General features: G+C 41.7%; 2 protein-coding genes across 4 annotated transcripts in view; both read right to left on the bottom strand.

Annotated features, from left to right (window-relative positions):
• Positions 1–2,952: 2,952 nt before the first annotated feature.
• The window catches only part of impact (impact RWD domain protein), a 39,119-nt gene continuing 19,005 nt past the window's right edge, over positions 2,953–23,066 (bottom strand). For all 3 annotated transcript variants that reach the window (XM_039811591.1, XM_039811590.1, XM_039811589.1), the window contains 2 exons: positions 19,497–19,631; positions 2,953–4,804 (listed from right to left, as the gene is read on the bottom strand). In XM_039811591.1, the coding sequence (XP_039667525.1) occupies positions 3,941–4,804; positions 19,497–19,631 (999 nt within the window). In that variant the 3' untranslated portion in view covers positions 2,953–3,940. The remainder of the gene's footprint in view (positions 4,805–19,496; positions 19,632–23,066) is intronic.
• LOC120565667 (histamine H3 receptor-like) lies at positions 8,487–9,895 on the bottom strand. Its single transcript, XM_039811592.1, has one exon. It carries the CDS (start codon positions 9,223–9,225, stop codon positions 8,788–8,790), a length of 438 nt encoding a protein of 145 aa, XP_039667526.1. The 5' UTR covers positions 9,226–9,895; the 3' UTR covers positions 8,487–8,787.

The raw sequence follows: 23,066 nt of genomic DNA, 5'->3' as shown, positions 1-23,066 counted from the left end.
TTGGGGGGGGGAGGAAGGACAGTCACAGACAGACACTCCTGAACTCACCATGTAAACAATTTACACACACTGCATGCTTCACATTGCTGTTTCTGTAGGAGGATTTATTACTATACTTGATTTTCAAGACAGACAAAGTGTGTTGATGGGAAGAAGGCAAAATAGAAGCCATCATCATCATCATCATCCTGTTAGTATGGCTTGTCTCTGAACACCATGACTTGGTCGCTACAGTATGTGTCTCCCATGGTTCAACCATCTCCAAGGGGCCACACATAGCTCCCACAGCTCAGAGCGATTTGTGTTGTTTCCTGGCGGTCTTAAATCCCTAAGGATACATTTCCGGACATATTTTGTTTCTGTTCATCAGTGCTGGAAATATGTAACTAAGGTCCAAGCCCTACACTTCTGTCATGCCTTCCGCTTATCTTGTGCTTGTTATCCGGTAATAAAAGCTTGACAGCAATCTTCGAAACGAGAACTCCCTATTTTCACTGCGGTGTTAAGAGTCTTCTAGGAAACTATTTTTTTTTTAACAAGCAACATCAGTATTCTTTTATATTTGATGTGTTTTTTTGATGTGTTAAACAGTATTTGCCAGGTGTGTATCACACACCAACAACGGCTATCATTTCCACGGAGCACGACAAGATTCCTCTCCCCCCACTCATGCCTGAATCAGCCTTTCTCAGTGTTATCTTATTCCATCTCACTACACCTCTCACAAAACACTTGTTCCACATTTTGGAAAATAAGCTTATTTGACTGCCGGACTGTTGCTGTCCGAGTTTCTTCGACCCAAACAGTCAATGTACCAATAATAGACCAGGGGCATCAAACTCATTTTCACTAAGGGCTACACTGAAAAAAGAGAATTGCATCAAGCGCCAGACATGTAATGTTTGACATGCTTTTGTTTCATTGAAAAAGTAAAATATCTTTGACTTTATTACTTACAGCATGTTGCTTTTTTCTACATTTCTGTAGCTTTTTTGTCATTTTTTTTTTATACTGAGCCTGTTCCTTACTTTTAGAGCATGGTCAAGTTCCTCCCTACATCTCTGACTAGATTCAGCTTCATACTCCCACCCGTAGTCTGAGGTCATTGGGTTAGAGGCTATAGTGGTTCCCCGCACTCATTTAAAAACTAGAGGGGATCGATCATTCCAATCAGTGGCTCCTAGGCTGTGGAATGACTTGCCTCCCTTTCTATGTTGTGTGAATTCTGTCAAATCTTTTAAAAAGCAATTGAAGACTCTGCTATTCAAGCAGGCTTTTAGTTAGTCGAGGGTTTTTTATGGTTGTGTATGTTTTCTATTTGTATTTAAATTTTCTTGTATTTTAATTTGTTGTATTGTATTACATTTTATTGTGAAGCACTTTGCGATTTTTATCCGTGAAAGGTGCTATACAAATAAACTTGACTTACGTACTTTGTGGCTGATGTTTTTGTCCCTTTTTAAAATAAATTGTCTAATTTTCCGAAATTTTTTACACTTTGACGCATTTTTTACGACCATAAAGCCCTACAAAAGTCAGCAAAAAAATGTCCTTAGCCATCATAGAATTTAGCAAGTCAAGCAAAACAAGGGTTACATTTTTTACCTGTTTCACAGCCTGAATATGAAAACTCTATTGTGAACCTTAATGTATACACAGGCCGGATCCAAATCTGCAAGGGGCCGGATTCGGCCTGCAGGCCTTGAGTTTGACATGTGATATAGACCACAGACTGTTAATATTAATGGTCAAAGCATCTGGTTCGGCGAAGTGCTGCAAATGCGGAAGTGCCTTAAAGCTGCATTCTATCTTTTCTATTCTAATTCCAGCAGGGGGCGACACATGCGGTTGCAAAAGGAGTTCGGTTTCTGTAGGAGTCTATGAGAAAGCGACCTCACTTGATTTATTACCTCAGTAAACATTTTCATAATGAGTTTATGGTCTCAATCGCTAGTTTTAAGTCTTCTGCAACACAGAATGATGTTCATTTTTTGAATTATGGTCTCATTGATTTTAAAATTGACGATAAAGCAGGGGGTGTTTTAGGGCGTGGCTATGATGTGATTGACAGTTCATGGGCTGTCTTTATATGAAATATAACCAGGGGACAAAGATGCATTTAAAACCTAACAAAGCTAAATCTCAAATTATGTAGGCTCGCTTTCAGCAGCAGTCGCATCCAGATTGCCAGTAAAAGTGTGTAACGTAGGGTGTAAGCAGCGATGCCAACTCTCAGCTAACATCACAGTCAGATAGCGCCCAACGGTCTATGGCCCCTCCCTCACTCCTCCCTCTCGTCTAATATCGTCACATCCGCAGCCACGATGGCTGCGGCCGTAACGGCAAACTCGACGGCTCATAGCAGACCTCCACAAACCAACGGGTGACGTCACACATGCTCTGTCCCTTAATATTAACAGTCTATGGTGGAGACGTTTAGCTTACAAGTTAGCTAGCAATGGACGCAACTGTTTGTTTTCAGCTCAGCCTCTGACTGAACTCAGCAAAAATTCCAGTTCTTTCTGCGATTCCCCTCCAGTCTCTCTCCTTTTTCCTCATGTCTAAATGTTTAAAAACTCGAGATGAGCAAGTTGACCCATTTTCAACTCGCACGGTGGCGTCTGCGCCTCTGCCCGCGCCGTCCCTGGCTCATTTGCATCTAATCTCTTTCCATTTACTCTCCTCGCCTGCGTGAACACAATTTCCGAGCACGAATAAAGGCGTTGATAGGCAGATTGTGTTCCCTTTTTAGATAGAGCCAAGCTAGCCTTGTTTCCAACCTTTATGCTAAGGTAATCTAACCAGCAGTAGCTTCACATTTAACGTACAGACATGGATGTGGTAGCAATAAAGAAAGTGTATAAGCATATTTCCCCAAATTTCAAACCATTTCCTCCTACACTACCCAGGTTCCATATTTGACCAATAACACGTACAGTTAGGAAGCCTGTAGGCAGTCTTTTTTTTATTCTTTCTTTGGCTACTTACACCAACACACATTCATAGCCAATATACAAAATAGTCCAGTAGTTTGAGTGGAATTAACTAGTCAAGTGTTTGAATAAATACTGCACTCAAAGAACACAATGCAACTAGGCATAGATAATATTGTACAAAAGTTTCTATTTTTTTTGTGCTGTACATTTGTTTTTTTTAACATCAACAAGAACACCTCATTAAAATTAAGTGCAGATTCAGTGTTGGCAGATAACAGCTGATTCCCCATGACCCTTGCCCACTTTTCAGATAACATGAAATACAACATCACCGTGATAAACCACAGTAAACAAATCCAGGTACTCGCTTCAGGTGCTTTGAAATATGAGGACTCCACATTTGTCATCCTTTTGCTGCATGATAAAAAGCTTGAATTTGCAAAGCTTCTTTTTGAAGACCTGTGCAAAAGGCCAGGGTTTCGGAGAGATTATGAAACTTTATAAAATCCTTAAAATACCATAAAATCCTCTTTGATCTAAATAAGAGTTGAAGGTTTTCTCGTCGCTGTCTCCCTCCGCTGTGCTTAACAAGCAGACAGACCATAATTGAACAACTCGGTGGTGCTGCAGTTCTCCCTTAACATCTCAGACTAAATTATAATCATCACCCACAATCTGGCTCAAGTCATCATTTCACAGCATTGAGGACATAAAGAAGTGAGTGGTGATAAAGCTTAAACCACGTCCCTTCTGCCTGTCCTACTTACAGAGATTGTCTTTGAATATTAGAACTGCAGTTCGTCTTCTCGCACCTTTTCATGGCTGTGTTGAATTGTCATATTGCTGTCAGATATGCTGTGACAATCCTTGCAAACATTTCTCTTATTTTTGAAAACTGGATTTTTTTTTTTTTTTGATGGAAGAACAGTATATGGATTTTTACAGTGTTTGACCCAACAACAGTTACTGCATTCATAAAAGCATGGAAGTGCAATTGAGTTCATCTAACAAGACTGAGCCTCAATCTGAGGCTGGACTGATTGTCTTTTCGGACACAGTATCTTCGAGAAAGCCCTTCGAAAGCTGCTGTGGCACAGAGGGTAAAGGAACGGGTTGATGGCCGAGTTCAGCCACAGAAGCCAGAACGTAATCTCGTACCAGTGGTTGGCCACACATTCGCCGCTACAGGCGGCGCGGATAATCATTAGCAGAGTGTAAGGAGCCCAGCAAAACCCAAAGATGCAGACAATGATGGCCAAAGACTTTGCGATCTTTTTGTCTCGAGTCAGACGAGATCTCTGTTTCCTGCGGCCAGGCGCCATGCACGAGGCCGTGTGCTGAAACGGCCTGGAGTTTTTTCTGTCGGGAGAGAACTTACCCCTCTGCATGAATACCTGACTGTTATTAGGGTCCACGCAGGAAGAAGGGGCCAGGACGTCGTCGTCATCCTCGATGACCGCAGAGATGGCAGTAGGCTCGCTGGAAGACACCTTCCGAGTCTTCACAAAAAACACGGACCAGGCTGCCCCGTCCCTCTGCTTCTTACCGATCCTCTGCGGCTTGGCGTCGTCCTCGGCGCAGGCGCCGCCGCCGTCCCTGGTCCTGCGATGGATGTTCAGGTAAATGCTCAGGTTGAAGAACGCCACGGACACAAACGGGGTGAAGAACTCGAAGGTCGAGGCGCTGAGCAGGAAGTACCAGGTGAAATAAAACTCGGCGTAGCACTCGTGGCTCGGGACGACACTCTCGCCGACGATCGTCTCCCAGAAGATGATGGCGGGGCCGTAAAGGAGGAAGGCCAGCACCCACACCGCCACCATCTTGAACACAGCCCGGCGGGTCATGTTTCGCTGCGCTCTGTATTTAACCTGCGTCAAAAGAGAGATACAAGTGGTGTGACACGATGTGAAGACTGGAGAGGAGGCTTTTAAAGTGCACTATTTATGCCTTTATTAACAAAACGCCACCAAAACATACTCAAACCAAAATACAAAAGAAAAATATTAAACTGAGACAAAATAACAGCAAACAAACAAAACGGCAACCTCACAGCAAGCTGCCAAGTCTCCTCTTTGTTCTCCTGAAGCCCTTTTTAACTCAGTCTCCCCTAACTGGACCATACCACCACCTGCACAGGTGACAATAGGGGGAGCTAACCTCAGCAAGCAACATTAACACTTTGTTTCTCAAAACATCATTACAATTAGATCAGTTACTGCCGACATTACTATTTATACATATGTGCACTCACAACAATAGGCACCCCAAACGCAGACTGATCTCATGAAGTGGCGTATGTATGACAGGGCAATTCGTATGCCATTATTGGCGTGTTATCAAGACACATACTCGCTTTTGAGCGTGTTTATCAACGCCGTTTGGCCTCCATTGACTTACATTACCTTGCGATTGCGTGTGAATTGATGCCGTAGCCAGTAGTATGAAAGGGCGAAAATCCGCGTAGGGAGGGGGGGGGGATGGGTCAAACACAGGACTTTCACCCAGGAGACCGGGGATCGTGTCCCGCGTGTCACGTTTCCTTCGTGTCCCGCGAGTCACGTTTCCTAAATTCAACCGTCGCTTTCTTCTTTTAGTAAATCCAACCCCGTTGTTCTTTTCCTAAACCCAACCGTAGCTCTCTTCTCGCGATAACACGCCAAGTGGCGTGTATGTTTACGCCCGCTGTATACAGCGCAGACACACACGCGGATAGCTCAAAATGCGTACAGATAACACGCCACTTGGCTTAAGAAAGTGGGCGTGTATGTTTAAGCGAAGTCATGATGCCATGTTGCCAAATCTAATAAAAATGTACTGCAGAACTATCTTACCTATTGTTCTACACCTTAGGATTGTCCAGCCCCTCCCTACAGAAAGGACCTAATGAGGCAAACCTGCATGCACTCTCCCTGATTTCGTTTAGCAGCTGATCTACCCCCCCACATCACTAAAACCTGCTGAACAGGCCTATGTCAAATAATAAAGTAAAAAATAAACTAAAACAATAACTTACAACTACACTGAAATTAAGGATTAAGCAGACACCAAACAGTCTCAATTTTGGGAACAGGGCCTTAGTGAAAAGGGAGAAAGGAAGCCTTTTCACAAGTGGTGACTCACAGCGATGACCAAAACAATCTGCCGCACAATTAACACTACTTGTTACATTCCACAGCTGTTCACATGTTAACAAAAGCACTTGTTTCTGCTCTGGGTGCCATAAGAAAAAAAAAGAGCCCAGTTTGTATCATGAGATGCTGTAAATAAAACCCACTCGCGAGGCTCTTATTGTGCGATGACTCACTGAAGCCAAAGACAGAAGGGGGGGAACTAAAGGGGAGTGTGAAAGAGACATCTGGTTTCTCCCGATCCACTCCTCCCTCGACATCAGCCGCCGCTCCTTCTCTTCACACTCGCTCCATTTTCACTTCTCCTCTTTTCAGACTAAACTCTTTCGTTTAGCAGGGCTCCTGTATTTACCATTCTCCCGCTCTTTTATTTATTTGTTTAAAAAAAAAATAAAAATCTTTCTTTGCCTCAAACCATCAATTATCTCTCTGCGACAGCTGCTAATGTCACCTAGGTTTAAGAGCAACTTAAACAAATCCACTTCTCTGAATCAATAAATCATGAAACGGAGCCCCTTCACGATGCTAATAACTGATTCTGGCCTTGCTATCGAATGTTCATTACAAAAGCGCAAGACTCCCTATTTCCATTGTAAATTACAAATAATGCTGCTCTCTACGGATTGAGAATTAATACATAAATGAATAATATTTCATACTAAGCTGCTGAGATCAAACCCTCGATCTAAAAGAGATAAAAGCTGTCACAAGCCAAGATGTTTTACACTTCTTGGATAGCAGCTAAATACAATTATTTTTCTGTAAATGTAAAAGTTTAGTTATTTAAAAAGTCATTTGAAATATTTAAGTGTTTTGCCAATCGAGCACAAATAAACCTATTGTCTGGGAGAGTTCATCTTTAGAGGAAGTTTTATAATTGATGACTAATACTGACCATACTGGATGTAGGGCCCTGTGTTACAAAAATTAATCAACTGAAAATGACGCCAATAGGGGCAATACATATCTGCTACTTTTTGTTCTGGTTGAAACCCTGATCAAAGAGGCCGTCTGGCTAGTATTTCGCTTCTGTGTAGTTGGGGAACTCCCAACAGAAAGATATATATATATATATATAAAGGAATGGACAAAATTGAAGCAGCAGAGGGAGAGAGATCCTGAATTTTAGTCTCAAGTATGAGTCGAGCTCCAAAACATTTTCCATGATGCAACTCAACAGCAAGTTTCCTTAGACCCTTACTGCCTCCTAAATGCTTCCAAACCTCACACCTCCTAAAAACTGTAAAAAAAAATGTGAGTCACAATGCCAAACTGAGATGGCCCTGATGATGTCACTAGGACATCATTTTTTCTAGCGCTGAAGAGCTCCTCCAGAGCAACAGAAGACATTATAAAACGTTTTATTGACTGACTCGAGTTGTATACATTTCTCGTGACCTGTGTAAAATCAGTTCCCTTTGACATACATTACTGGACCTTATAGACTGCTGAGTTGACTGCCAATGTTTGCAAAATATTTACTTACTAGATTAACCAGACAGCTGTGTGTGTGTGTGTGTGTGTGTGTGTGTGTGTGTGTGTGTGTGTGTGTGTGTGTGTGTGTGTGTGTGTGTGTGTGTGTGTGTGTGTGTGTGTGTGTGTCATACTTACTGCTCTGACTGACAGGAAGCGATCATAACTAACGAGGAAAATGTTGAAGACTGAGACAGTGAATGTGCAAATGTATAATTTTAGCCTGATTCTGCAGATAAGGACAGGAAGTCACCGACAAAAGTATAGGCTTCAATTTCTTGGCCGGTGTAATGCAGTGGCTCGCACGTTTCTCACAGCAGTTGACTTATTCATTTCTTTGGAGGCAGCTCCAGGTTCCTATCGCCTCACACAATCAGTAGTGAGTCTGCCCAAACCAACATCTCATGGTGAAATTGCGGCGCGGTGACTCGGTTCTGTTAAGACATTTGTACACACAGCAACAGCAACAAAAACCCCACTGAGGGTAAAAACCAGAGAGGGCTGTAGATTTATACACTCAGTTTAGGGGGCAAGCTCTTGTAGCTGGATGTAATGTTGGAAATTATTAATTTCTTTATTATATAAAACACTGATTTTGGTTTCTCTCTTTAAACCCATGATGCAGAAGCCGTACAGTTTACAGCAATGTTGATGACATAACTAACGAACAGCAAACTGCTGCCAAAGATTGATTTTCTAGTACAGCCACACTGAGATCAAAATCTGTCATGACGTGTGTGTGTGTGTGTGTGTGTGTGTCCGTCCCCAGTACTTACTGCTCTTGTGACTGACAGGAAGCGATCATAACTAATGAGGACAATGTTGAAGACCGAGGCGGTGCAGAGCAGGTAGTCCATGACCAGCCACAGCTTGCAGAGCCCCTTACCCAGCATCCACCGGCCCGTCAGGTTGTACGGGATGTACACCGGGATGCAGAAGGCACCTGGAACAGACACACACTGCATAACGATTCAACCCCCCCCCAACCAAAACTGTAATAACATGCACACCTCTCCAGACAGCCTGGATGTGGGGATCATTACATGTGACAAAAAAATGACTGGTTGCTGCCCTGCAGAGGTAAGGTAAAATATATTTTAGAAACAAGAGCAGCCTATTGGTTGTCTCATTAAAGAGACTTATATAATGTATCTAATGCTGCGGAAAGGAGCAGCACAATAACAGAGATGTGAATGCCTTTCTAAAATAAAACAGAGGGATGCTACAAATAACATACATTACATTACACATCAATGAAGCAAAAAGGACGGCAAGGTCACTATAAACTCATCAATGAATGAAGATTGCAATGTGTTTGGGGCGTGTAGAAATAGTGATATTTTTTTTATTGATATGGAGAATAGACTGACAGAGGAGACACAAAGAAGAAGAGGAGGGGGAACCAACTCACCCACGAGAAAATCGGATATAGCAAGGTTCAGAAAGAAGTAGTTGCTTTGAGTTCTCAGACTTTTATCCACAACAAAAGCCATGATGACCAGCGCGTTCCCTGCCACCACGACGACCACCAGAGTCACCATGAGGACCGATAAGATCACCGCGAGGTGGCCCGGGAGGACGGTCCCAGCCTCGTACACCGCAGGAGTCAGGTTGCCGCTGGAATTTGAGTCCAGAATATGCGCGCCCATAGTTAATAGGAAGCCAAAATCATTGTAGACCTTTTTCATTTCACGCACAGGAACAACGAACACATCCAATTAGGCGACCCGCCAACGTTCCGCTCCACTTTACCCAGGAGTCAAACATGTATGGAGACCTGTGGTTAAATGGAAATACTTTCCCCAAATCTTCCATTTCTCCGGAATAGTTCTGAGATTAAGAGAGTTTAATTGAAAGCTTAATTTTTTTAATGATAATATTGTAGGTCCTGTGGGTGCTCTCTCTCTCTCTCTCTCTCTCTCTCTCTCTCTCTCTCCTCTCTAGTCAGCCGGTGCATTAACAGTACTGGCTGCCCGGTGTGCGCTACCGCGGAGCGCACAGTGGATTTTGTCACCAATGTCAAGACTGCCAGAAGAGAAAATAGGTACTATATCCACTCATATTTTCAAAATAAATGTCTTACGGCGACGATTTTGAGAAGGTCGAATATTACATTTCATAATACCCTACGCATTTCCGAGGCAATTTGAACATGTGTTGAATTACATTGACGGGTTTCTCAGCGCATTACTTCCAAAACGTAATATTTAAAGCAAATATTAAAAGCATTCAAAATTAAAAAGACAGTTGCAATGTCTATAAACACCTGTGTGCAAGCCCATCTTAAACCATTGTCAGTTGTTTACCAAATTAAAACCACCAAAAAAAAAAACTTAAAAATGAAATAAAATCACTTAAAATTGTATGCATGTGTGTTGTAAGTCACTGACTGAAAACAAGAGAAAATGAAATTTATTTCGCTTTTATTTTGGAGGCAATACAAATTCCGGTACTCAGGGATTTCTGCGTAATTGACGATTTGCTTCGCAACAATTGTCCTCTTAATAAATCAATGGCAGCAAGTGATAAAAGATTGAAATCCAAAGCTGTAGTCTGTCCAGACGCCTGAAGCACTGAGATGAAATGATCTGGACTGCAGCCAGCAGGATGTCTGCCAGGAGACAGTCAGTCAGTCAGTCAGTCAGCTGGTCAGCTCATGGGTCAGCTCCATATTTACACTAAACATAAAGTTCAGCAGTGAAGTGATTCAAGCGATTCAGAGGTCAGTGTCCACTTTACAAGGACAGAAGACACCAAAGTACCATCCTCTTCTTCCTTCCTTTAGATCAACAGACAGCTCAAGGGTGTGTGTGTGTATGTGTGTGTGTGTGGGTGGGTGTCTTCACTTTTATTCATCTACAAATAATAAACACCATTTATGAAAAACCAATTAAGTATTTATTTTTACATGAGAGACATGCATTTGAAAGGAGAGCATCAATGTAGAGAGTCAGTTTAATCTTTAGAAAAAGCCCTGTAAGCTTTCTTACAATCAAATCAACGGTGCTTTGTATGAAATGTAAATGGACTATTACTCAAAGCGCTCTTACATAGTACAGGAACCATTCACACACATTCATACACTGTGGCCAAGGCTGCCGTACAAGGTGCCACCTGCTCCTCAGATAATACATCAGATAAACATTCACACACAAATGCATTGCATCGGGGGCAACTCGGGGTTCAGTGTCTTGCTCAACTCAACTCTCAACTCAACTTTATTTATAAAGCACTTTCACAACCACAAGTGGAACCAAAGTGCTGTACATAACGTATAAAAACATAAAAGCCAAAACAATACAAACAAAACAAACAACTTACAAAGCATTATCAAATGCTAAGGAAAACAAGTGAGTTTTAAGAGCACTCTGAAAAACCCCCAGAGAAGGACAGGTTTTTACAGACAGATGAAGGTCATTCCAGAGCCTAGGAGCTGCAACAGAGAAAGCCCGATCACCTTTACACTTTAAGCGCGTTCGTGGAACTACAAGAAGTGACTGATCATTTGATCGCAGAGATCTGCTGGATTGACATTGGCTGATTAATTCATTAACATACTCAGGGGCTAAACCATGCAGGGACTTAAAAACATACAAAAGCGCTTTGTAATGGATTCTGTATCGTATGGGTAACCAATGTAGTTTCATTAAAACCGGAGTAATGTGTTCTCTCTTCTTAGTACCAGTTAAAAGTCTGGCAGCTGAGTTCTGAACGAGCTGCAAACGGGACAGAGAAGCCTGACTCACACCCAGATACAACACATTACAGTAATCCAAACGTGATGACACAAAGGCATGAAGAACCTTCTCCATATCATTAAAAGTAAGGATAGATTTCAATTTAGATATTGATCTAAGATGGAAGAAACTGTTCTTAACTGCAGCATTGATTTGCCGGTCAAATTTAAGCTCAGAGTCAAAAATGACACCAAGGTTCCTCACGCTAGACAGTTTTTTCCCAGGAAACAAGCCCAGGCAGTCATCATCCACACACCCCCTATTTCCAAATAAAATCATCTCGGTCTTATCCTCGTTTAATTGGAGAAAGTTATTTGCAAGCCAACACTTAACTTCTGCCAAACATGCTTGAAGAGACTGAATGGCACTGTCCTGCCCATGTTTCAGTGGCAGATAAATTTGGGAATCATCAGCATAAAGATGATACTGAATCCCAAATTTATCAAAAATAGAACCTAGAGGCAGCATATAAAGTGAAAATAAAATTGGTCCCAGTATTGAGCCCTGCGGAACCCCACACACAAGGGGGGCAACGGAAGAAGAATAGTCCCCTAAACTGACTGAAATAGTTCTATCCTTCAAATAGGAAGAGAACCATTTAAGGGCTAAGCCCTGAATACCAACCTGATCTCTAAGACGATCAATGAGAATTTTATGATCAACCGTATCAAATGCCGCTGTAAGATCTAACAACAGCAAGACAACACGGTTTCCAGAATCAACACTTCGTAGGATATCATTAGACACCCTCAAAAGAGCAGATTCTGTACTATGACCAGCTCTGAAACCTGACTGGAATCTGTCGGAAATATTATTTCTAACTAAAAAGTCATTAAGCTGTACGCGTCACAATTTTTCTAATATCTTAGAAATAAAAGGCAATTTTGAGATGCGGTAAAACTACTCTTGTCAAATGGGTCTAAGCCATTTTTTTTTAAAAGGGGCTGAATAACCGCATGCTTAAAACTAACTGGAACAACACCAGATGACAAACTAATATTCATAATAGACAGAATACTTGGGCCAATTGAATCAAGTACCTGCTTGAACAGAGAAGAAGGGAGCACATCACCAGGAGACCTGGTGGGCTTCATATGAGCAGTTATATCGTTTAGCTGCTGCAAAGAAACAAGCATAAAACTGGTCAATTGGTTCAAGGAGGTGCTCAAGGACACTTCGACATGGGACTGCAGGGCCAGGGATCGGACCACCAACCTTCCAATTGGCAGGCGACCGCTCTACCACTGAGCCACAACCGCCCCGCAGAAGCCGTGTTCAGTATAAAATAAATAAGCACATGAATAAATTGTCTAAAATATAGTCCTATATGAACAGATAAATGTTGAAATAATTGAATAGCATAAATCATTCAAACGCAACTCGTTATTATTAAATGTCACTCCATCATCCTTTTTATTTTATACATAAAGTTTTACTAAAGTTCATTTTCATTCAATCATAGACATTTTTATTTCAAATTACCATTTTTATAAAACTTTTATTTCATCACGGCCTTTCCCCCCAGTGACACATTTTATTTAATAAATGTCACTTTACATGTCATTAGAGATGTCAGCCTATCAAATGCTAACTGCTAGCTAACTAGCTAGCTAGCTAGAGACTATTAGCTAGAGCAACCGAGTAACAGAGACAGTATTTTTTTGACAGTTTGTTTTTTATCTTGACAGAGTATTGTCTTTCTCTAAAAAATGAATATCTTCAAAAACACTAAAGAATTAACTCACACAGTTAGCTGCTGCTGTTAACACTGGCTAACCAGTTACCCAGTGGCTGCATGTGCAGCCTTGTTAAGCTAAATAAAAGGAGAGCTGCTTGTATTTTAGGTTCTGTGTACTGTTTATTCACAGCAGCAGTTGTAGCTGGTTGATTCAGAATTACTTCGGCATTGTTTTACTCAAATTAACAGGAGCTAACTGGCTAAATATTGAAGCAGTTGAGCTTTCTAGACGCTTCTCGTAGCCTACATGTGATTGGCTGAAAGGGGAGGGTCGTGAAAAGTGAGTATGATGTTATTAGGAAACAAAATGTGACATTGTAAAAAGAGACTATATTAAAAGTATCAATGTTTTATTAATATTATAATTACCACTTTAGGGATTCATACTTGTATGCTTCAAAAGACATTTTTTGATTTACTTGAACCAGGCTACGCCTACAGTAAGCTCTCCCATATTCTCCTGTGTGGATGAAATTTGAAATTGCTTACGAACGCTAATTATTCTCCTCAGCCCTTCAAGTACGAATGTAGCTCCATGAGTTCTTCACAAGTCTCTGAAAATTATAATTAGTGGTTAAGATAATGGGTTCAGCGTGATGTGATGACAGCTCGTCGGGTTGAAACAACCCTGTTAAGTGAATTAGCTGTCATTTTCCTCAATAGCTGAAATGAGCAGGCAGCTTTGTACACAGACACGGAGGAAATGTTCAGCCTGTTGTATGTTACTTGTGTTCTCATTCAAATGAAATGTCGTCATGGGATCCAGGTATCAGTTTTATTCCTTCAAGATAACTGAACAAAGATAAAAGAACTACTTTTTTAACATCACAATCGGATTGTGCTGGCGACAACCAAACTGCCAACTGTGCTGATGAGCCTTGGTTATTTTTAGAAAACAGTCCTCTGCTGCCTAAAGCCAACCCTAGAGTGGTTAATATGCAGACCGTGTTTTACCAGGGTTGAGGAAAACCGAAATGGAAAGGTGAGTCAAAATCCCCCCGCGAAAAGTTGAATATTTAGTAGGCTTCAAGTGGATGTCAAATGCATTGGAGAAAACGGATATGTGAATTATGTGAGGCTTATGTCTGGCTGCTCCCGGATTTTACAACAGAGCATAACGGTGGCTCGTTCGGAATGCGATCTCTTATTTTACGAAGATAAAAGATCGACAGAGGTCAGTTTGAAAGACTTTCGTCAGATTTTGAGAGGCTGTTCGTCACGCTAACATAAGTGCACTGATTCGCTAGTCAAGGGCTAGCACTCCACCAATCAGATTGGTCATTGAGTCCGGTCGGACGGACGTCGGCACGGAACACAACGAACAGACTAGAGCCACTGACCTCGCCAGACTGTCCGAAGGCCGATTATCGGGTTGGTGTGTCAGGGCACGGATGTATGAAGAGAACTGGATACGGTGTTCGGCGGGAAGCCCTGTACATTCCAATGAGAGTGCTCAAAAGCGCATAAAGCAATCATGGAGTTCAGATCTTCCATGTTGACTGGCCCTTGACGTCACGATGGACATGCGCACTAGCAACAGTTTGTTTGTGTTGTCGTAGCAACACGCTCGTTCATGAGCTTCTCTCTTGTGTCTCTTACAAGTGGCGAACTCATAAACTCGCCGTTTTCATTGTATAAAATATTCACTAACGTTAAACTGTGTTTTCGTTGTTCCTGATCGTTTACATGCTTAGCTAAATAAACGATGGATGTATTTAGACAACCAAGGAGATGTAATTATGTCATGCTACTAGCTAGCTACTAGCTAGTGCTAGCTACTAAGGTTAGCCTGCAGTTTCGTGAACAGAGCTTCTCTTAATAATATCCATGGCTTCATCTCTCATCCACGTTACAGGCTTTACAGCTTACATACCATGGATGTATTAATAGAACACATGGTGAATTACAACCATTAGCGTTAGTATTATCCATTATTACAGCTACAGGACCCCGGGAGAACAGTCATATGAGCATGCGCAGTACAGTCTGCTCGCGTCCATTATGCGCGTTCATAATGTATAGTTTAATAACTCTGGATTCGGCTATTAGTTCGGCTATGTTAAAAATTTTAAAAACGTGACGTTTTAAACAAGGACCCTTTAAGTTTTTTGGGCTGGTAAATTGATGTACCCCCAAAAAAATTATCCGCTGAAATATATAAGTTTCTTTCGCCATGCAAAGTCTATGTGAAAAGTCTTTTTAGGCCATGGGGTGCAGTAACACCCTTATCCGCTAAGCCAATGGTGGCTTTAAGACATGGCGCTCTTCCTGGGGGCTTATGTCAGGGCCATTAGAGTGTAGAGTTCATGAACTTCATTTTGTTAAGCAGTGATGTCTGATCATATTTCTTGGAAGCGCTGAAGGGATTGTGTATGAATTTCATTCACATGCCGATTCGGCTGAAAGCTGAATTAGCACTTAGAGGGAAAGTATTCACACATTATAATCAAGACATACTGGAGCATTGCTGTTGAAAATAGTGAACAAAACCATTCATTTAAGTGTGTAATGATTATGTGGTTTTCTAATACAATGGATCGACAATCCTAGTGTGCGACTGATGGATATACAAATTTCATGGTTTGATTATTTTAATGTACTGTAAACATTTCATTTCAAGGCTTCTTAGTCAATATAAAGTCCAGAGTTAAAGCGATTAGCTGAAACAACAATTTTGAACTATTCAAAAGGCTAAAATACATTTTAATACCGTCGTGATTTTGAATACATTATTTCTAATTGCAAGTTATCCCTCTTTGTCTCTATTAAGACGTGAGTTGGCTAAAACCAACCTTTTCACAAGACGGTAAAAATGTGTTTGAAGAAGTCTTTTATCCTTCTTCTGAAATTCATTTTGTCTTCTTGCTTTTTGGCCTTTTGGTCTTCGCTCCAGATTTGGTGGCCTCATCCTGTGAAACAAGAGGAATGGGCTAGGGAATTAACAGACTAATAATTATCTTACATAAGCATCTCCACTTAATGGTGCCAAAGCTTTTTTTCATGTTTAATATTTGAGTGCTGTTTTAAAGCTCATGACTCCATTTATGACAAACACTTAACCCCTGCTGCGTTTATCTGCGTTATTGAAATGTGCAAATAACAATGTAATGATTGGCATGCACCCTACAATTTTAATGTATTCAAATAATTGCTTCAAACCAAACACTGCATTCTTAAGTACTCTTATACAACATCCTTTACTAATTACTGAGGTGACAATTCATGCTGCCAACTTGTAAACCTATCCCTTTAACAGCCTGTCTGCATACATGATAATTTGGTTTCATACAGCAGAGTGATAATGTGGGACGTTTTATTATGCATGCTGCCCCTTCATATCGCATATGGTGTTTGCATTAGGGCTGTAAACCAGTCACGCACAAACAGTTGTTGTCCCAATTACCATTAAAAAATGTTCCTGGCTTTTAGGGTTGGAGTTTCCCCTCCATTGTAGCAAACAGGAAGTGGCCTTGTTACTATTTTTAAGAAGCGACTCGCATGCTGCAAAATAACTGCCAGCAACCATTCATCTTGTTAGGTCCTGAGGTGTAAAACTAGTGGTTCAGCTCTTGTTTTCTTAAATCTATCTTCCTCCTAAATCCTAAATCTAATTTTGTATTCAATCAACATTGTTCTTACTCTCTCTTCCCCAGAATTACTGTCCTGTTTCCAATTTAGATTTTACCTCAACAATACAAATGGCAGGATGATGCACTGTCTGTGGGAACTGAATTTCTGGACTTCCATCAACATGTCTTCACAGGGGCGCCCAGATAGCTCAGTTGGTAGAGCGGGCCCCCATAATTCAATTCAATTTTATTTATAGTATCAAATCATAACAAGAGTTATCTCGAGACACTTTACAGATAGAGTAGGTCTAGACCACACTCTATAAATTCCAAAACCCAAACAATTACAGTAATTCACTCAAGAGCAAGCATTAGTAGTGGCTATTGCGACAGTGGCAAGGAAAAACTCCCTTTTAGGAAGAAACCTCGGCAGACCCAGACTCTTGGTAGGCGGTGTCTGACGGGGCCGGTTGGGGGTGTGATGAACAGTGGCAATAATAGTCACATTAAAGATAATGGAACAGTGACTTCGAAGGTCATCGTGGAAGTTCATGTCATAGCAGGGCACATCGTGTCATACTGAGTATGACACGATTCATATGTAGAGGTTTACTCCTCGACGCAGCGGGCCCGGGTTCGACTCCGACCTGTGGCCCTTTGGTGCATGTCATTCCCCTCTCTCTCCCCTTTCCTGTCTTCAGCTGTCCCATCAATTAAAGGCCTAAAATGCCCCAAAAAATAATCTTTAAAAAAACATGTCATCACAGATTAAATTGGTGTACCTCAAGGGTCAATTCTAGGTCCCATTTTGTTTTCTTTCTTTTAAAAAGACCTTTATTAAAGTTTATACAAGTATATACATACACTACATGTTATATTACAATTCCTGTCCATGCTTGCTCTTGCCAAGAGTTTTGGCAACTTTATTCACTGTTGTGATATCTCTTGTCATTTTTGTTTGCCGAGCTAGCAGTGTTAGTCTAGGGAGTCAAATCTCAACAATTTTAGGATTAAAATCTGTGAATATTAATCCCAACGTCCCCCCTTCGTGTCTTGCCGAGGACTTTTGTTGCATGTCCCTTCCCCTCTCTCTCCCTTTATTGTCCGTCGTCTCTCTACTGTAAACGGTCCAATAAAAGCATAGAAAATGCCCCCTCCCTCCCAAACAACTTGGAAAAAACAAGCATTGCCATGAAAGTTTGTTCACAGTCCCCAGAGGATGACTCCTTATGACTTTGGAGATCTCCTGACTTTTCCTCAAGGACATTTGTGAAATGTCTCAAACTGTGGAATAGATGGCAATCAATTTGCTTAAGACAATGATGTCTCCCTAAGGATAAATCATAAAAACTTTGGTGATTCTCTGACTTTTTATCCATCTTCCAGGCCAAAAATTTAATTTATTAACTTTTGGTTTATGTTCAAATACCTGCAAAACTAATGACATTCCCTTCCGCCTCAGCTGTATTTCTGTGCTTAGTACTAATTAGCAAATGTTAGCATGGAGCGAGGAGCGCTCACTCTGCAGTTACTTCTGGGGGGCCAAAATGCCAGAGGTAGCCGTACACTGACTGACAGCAACAACAAAAACAACCTGACTGCTCGACTTCAAGAATCTCAGTTGACTGAGGGGTCAATAACTGATGATTCGAATATTCAAACTTCTAGGAGGGCAGCCCTAATAACATTTGATCCCAGCTTAACCTACTTAACTTTAAACATAACATTACTCTCTAGTCTTTACCATTTTAAACCAGCCCTGAAGCATGGAACTCCATGCTTTCAATTATCACATCTACTGGAGGTATTTTTCAGGTCTCAATGATTGCACTGCTTTTTGACCTGTCAATCCAAAAGCTTTAGACAACTAAAACCAAGCCATTTGTTTTAGAATAAATTTTAAACTGTTATTGGTCATTTTTAAAGCACTTCATGAACTGGAAACAAGCTATTCTGCAGAGGTTTTAAGTCCCTCCACCCAGGCAGTGGACTATAATTAGTTGTCACAAAGTCCAGGCTTGACATCCACAGGAGAACTGAGCCTTTGCTGTCAGGATGGAAGTGAAATCAAGTGTGGATTCTTTGACAGTAAGGTGATGGGGTTTTGAAGTAGGATACTTCAGTAGGTTTGCAGTACCTTTAACCTCTCTGTGGCAGCAGCTCAAAGGTCAATCACGTTTTTATTGGAATAATTTAGCAGAACACAAAGAAGACTTCAATGCAGACTGGCTCTAACTTTAGGCTGGTGAAAGAGAGGAGAGACTGTTTGATCTCTAGAACATGTGGCAACCAGACACTTCAAATGCACCCATATCCCTAATGTGACAGCTACTGGAGAGTTACTGGGGAGACACACAACAAGCCGAACAGACACTCCACAGTATTATAATAAATCAAAAGTCCCAAAACCAGTCAGTATCATTTACCCACTCCCAAGTCGGTTACGACGACAAACTGCAGAGAGAGAGAGAGAGAGAGAGAGAGAGAGAGAGAGAGAGAGAGAGAGAGACCCTTGATATGCCACACCTGTGAAGTGCTCACTAACACAGATTTAGACAGATTTGTGAACAATATTTGAGATAAATAGGCCTTTTGTGTACATAGAAAAAGTCAGATCTTTGAGTTCAGCTAACGAAAAATGGGGGCAAAAACAAAAGTGTTGCGTTTATAATTTTGATCAGTGTATATACTGTCTGACAGTGTCTTCTCTTTTGCCCTTCAGACTCTGCTTTGGTTGTCAAAAAGGCAACCACAATCTGTTTTCAGATGGATATGAATATCAGGGTAAAGGTCAATTAAACTACAAGATATTGTTTCCCAGCATCAGAAAACTGACAGCGATGCCAGAAATTGACTGATGATGTGTCAGTGGAAGATGACAGAGCGATATGTAAGAGGCCCAGAGAGTGTCTCACCATGGCAGCAGTATATCCTTGCTCTACCAGGATGTTGCGAGCACAGTTGTTGATGTGTTTGAAACGGTCAGGACCCAACAAAATACCTCCATACCACCGAGACACGACCACCATGACATTACGCACGTCCAGAATCTGTGGTGAGAGACAAACGCGTATTAAATGTGAAATGAGTGTGATTTTGAGCAAGCTGGAGCTGCCAAGAGAAGAACAAAATAAATTGTTACACAACACCCTTCCCTGGCAACCACTTTCAAGCATCCAGTTTTTGGGCACCAGATGTGATACGGTGGAATCTTCATTAAGTGTATCTGGCTCAGGCCATCGGCTGTCATTCTAAAGCCGATGGCCTGACGCTCCAAAACGTGGGGATATTTTCCATATTTGGCTGTCCTCCACAGAGTTAGATGAGAAATTAAGTGTGTGTGTGTGTCTGTGTCTTTGTGTGTGTCTGTGTGTTTGTGTGTGTATGTGTGTGTGTGTGTGTGTATATCTGTGTCTCTGTGCGTGTGTGTGTGTGTCTGTGTCTTTGTGTGTGTCTGTCTCTGTGTGTGTGTGTGTGTGTGTGTGTGTGTCTCTGTGTGTGTGTGTGTCTCTGTGTGTGTGTGTGTCTGTGTCTGTGTGTGTGTGTGTCTTTGTGTGTGTCTGTGTCTCTGTGCGTGTGTGTCTGTCTGTGTGTGTGTGTGTCTGTGTCTCTGTGCGTGCGTGTCTGTGTCTTTGTGTGTCTGTGTGTGTGTGTGTGTGTGTGTGTGTCTGTCTCTGTGTGTGTGTATGTGTGTGTCTGTGTCTCTGTGCGTGTGTGTGTGTCGGTGTCTTTGTGTGTGTCTGTCTCTGTGTGTGTATGTGTCTCTGTGTGTGTGTGTGTGTCTCTGTGTGTGTGTGTGTGTGTGTCTTTGTGTGTGTCTGTGTCTCTGTGCATGTGTGTCTGTCTCTGTGTGTGTCTGTGTCTCTGTGCGTGCGTGTCTGTGTCTTTGTGTGTCTGTGTCTGTCTGTGTGTGTGTGTGTGTGTGTGTGTGTGTGTCTGTCTGTCTGTGTGTGTGTCTGTCTCTGTGTGTGTGTGTGTGTGTGTGTGTGTGTGTGTGTGTGTGTGTCTGTCTGTCTGTGTGAGTGTCTGTTTCTCTGTGTGTGTGTGTGTGTGTGTGTGTCTGTGTGTGTGTGTGTGTGTGTCTGTCTGTGTGTGTGTGTCTCTGTGTGTGTGTGTGTGTGTGTGTCTCTGTGTGTCTAGCTCGCTCCAGGAAATGTTTAGCCCAAAGACTGGAAGGTTCAACGTTCCAAGTTATCATCCATAAAATCACAGTGATTACAGCACTCCCATTGTAATCAACCAAAGCTGTTTACACAAGATATAAATACCCACAATATATATATATATATATATATATATATATATATATATATATATATATATATATATATAAAAATAATAACTCTACTTAAAATTAGAATCCACATAAGCAATAAAAGACCTGTTAAAGGGGGAGCCATAAAAAGACCATCCAAACAAGAGCGTAACAACTATAATTAAAGCTGCTCTAATCATTATTTTTTTATATTAACAATGAATTAAATGTTGAAAGGATTCCGTTTTTTTTCTTTTAAAAGAGACTGGCCGTTTTTTCACCTAGCTTTCTTTGGGCTAAGCTTATAACATGTCCTGGATCGCTCTACTGAACACACAGAGATTAAATTGACATTAATCTTCTCATCACAACTCCTGATAAATAGAAAATAAGCCCCCAATATGTCAGACTATGGCTTTAACATAAAGAGAAATTTACTCCGCACAGCACACACAAAAAGTCTCAGGCACATCTGGCTGCCAATGCTATTAATCGGATCCTTTTTTTCTTCCACATTCAGAGGCAGAAAGCATAAATCTAAATGAGGAAACGGGAAGAAAGGCTTGTGGAGAGGAAGATTAGAGAAGAATAGATTAAGGAGAAAGCTCTTCATGTAAATTGCCCAGTACGCTGAGAGTGTGACAAGTAGCAGATTAATCAGCGCGTTGCTCAGAAGGATGAGCAGGAAGACAGCGGACCTGATACCATCACTCCAGCTACAGTAGGTCAATCAGCTGCAGGAAGTGGCCTGATACTACGTCTTTTTATCAGCTCTTGTGTACATGTCCACGTGGGTTAGTCTCGATTTGTCAGACGTTCCTCCACAGCGCTGCGGAGGAGGGTCTGGCTAGTTACTGCATTTCAGGATGGGAGAAAAACGTGCTCTGGTTTATTGGCATTTCTTTAAACCAATCACAATCGTCTTGGGTGGTGCTAAGTACCGGACGGAGCCACGGTGCCTCTGCAAAATAGCCTTGGGAAGGAACTTGTTTTGGTGGAACGTGTGTACATTCAAAAGTAGTTTTAGTCGTACAACAGAAAACTCAGATTGGACAGATAGTCTAGCTAGCTGTCTGGGTTTAAGGATGTTTTATGCTTCTGTGTCAACTCCACGCCGTAGCTACGGCGTCGCTCCTATGGCGTTGTGACCCTTTCGGAGTTCTGCGTCGGGGTTGCTTTGCAACGCGGTGCATTTCACCGCCATAACGCTAGGGGGTGTTGCCTGTGTCTGTGTCGCTCAACACCGTAACGGGACTCAGAATGGCAAACCCCATAGACTGTCATGCTAAAATATTAATCTTATTTGTTCGGCCTTTTCTTGCTCAGATTTTGTAAAAAGTATGGAGAAATAGACACAGTAAAATCCATTGACCTAGTTACTGTAACCAGAAAATAAGTCTGAGGTTATTTGTGAGCTGTCTGCCAGCCAGTTTATGTTATGTTAGCAAACAAACTTTAACACAACTGCCCACTAAGTACTGCTTGCTGGCGAAGTGCTAATTTCAAAACGTTACTGACATATAGACACTTTACAAACGGATAATTTTAGACTTTGTAACCAAAATATGTCTGAGTTTATTTACAAAGCTGATGTCAGTGAACTAGCATGTTGCTACTCCCCACAGTAGGCTTCCTGAAACACCGACTATCAACACACAGGACCAGTTGACCAATCACAGTCCTTGCGGTCTGCGTCACCTCGACGCGAAGTTACTAATTTTTGGAGGTGCACATCGAGCTCTGGCAGAGGGCTCGGAGGTGGGTTCGCGGCGACGAAGAGGGTTCTGCGGGGGTACGCCACTGATTCGACGCAGAAGCATAAATCAGCCTTTACCCTGCAGAGATCTGAGGAGCAGTTAACCATAGTCCTCACAAATCCACCGGAGTTTAAAATTACAACACAAAGAAAGAGGAAGGCGACGGACATCCGGCCGAAAAGAGTGACATCCGGCGGAATTTCAGGTGGCATTTCAGAAGTGTAACATCGTGGATCTATACTGCACATGGGTTAAAGCTGCAGTAGGTAACTTCCATAAAATACATTTTTATTGTCATTTTTGCTCAAACTATATCAGAACAGTACTACATGGATCAGATAATCTGTGAAAAATATCACGTTCCTCTGCCTCCTCCTGGTGCGCCTAACAGCATAAGGAAAACAACCAATGAGAGCCGAGGAGTCTCTAATACAGGGTCAATGACTGCTGGTGAACTCCAATCAAACTGTCAA

Source organism: Perca fluviatilis, chromosome 9, assembly GCF_010015445.1.
Source record: "Perca fluviatilis chromosome 9, GENO_Pfluv_1.0, whole genome shotgun sequence".
Classification (NCBI taxonomy): domain Eukaryota; kingdom Metazoa; phylum Chordata; class Actinopteri; order Perciformes; family Percidae; genus Perca; species Perca fluviatilis.
Note: the sequence above shows the minus strand (reverse complement) of the source record. Positions and strands in the feature narration are given on the sequence as shown.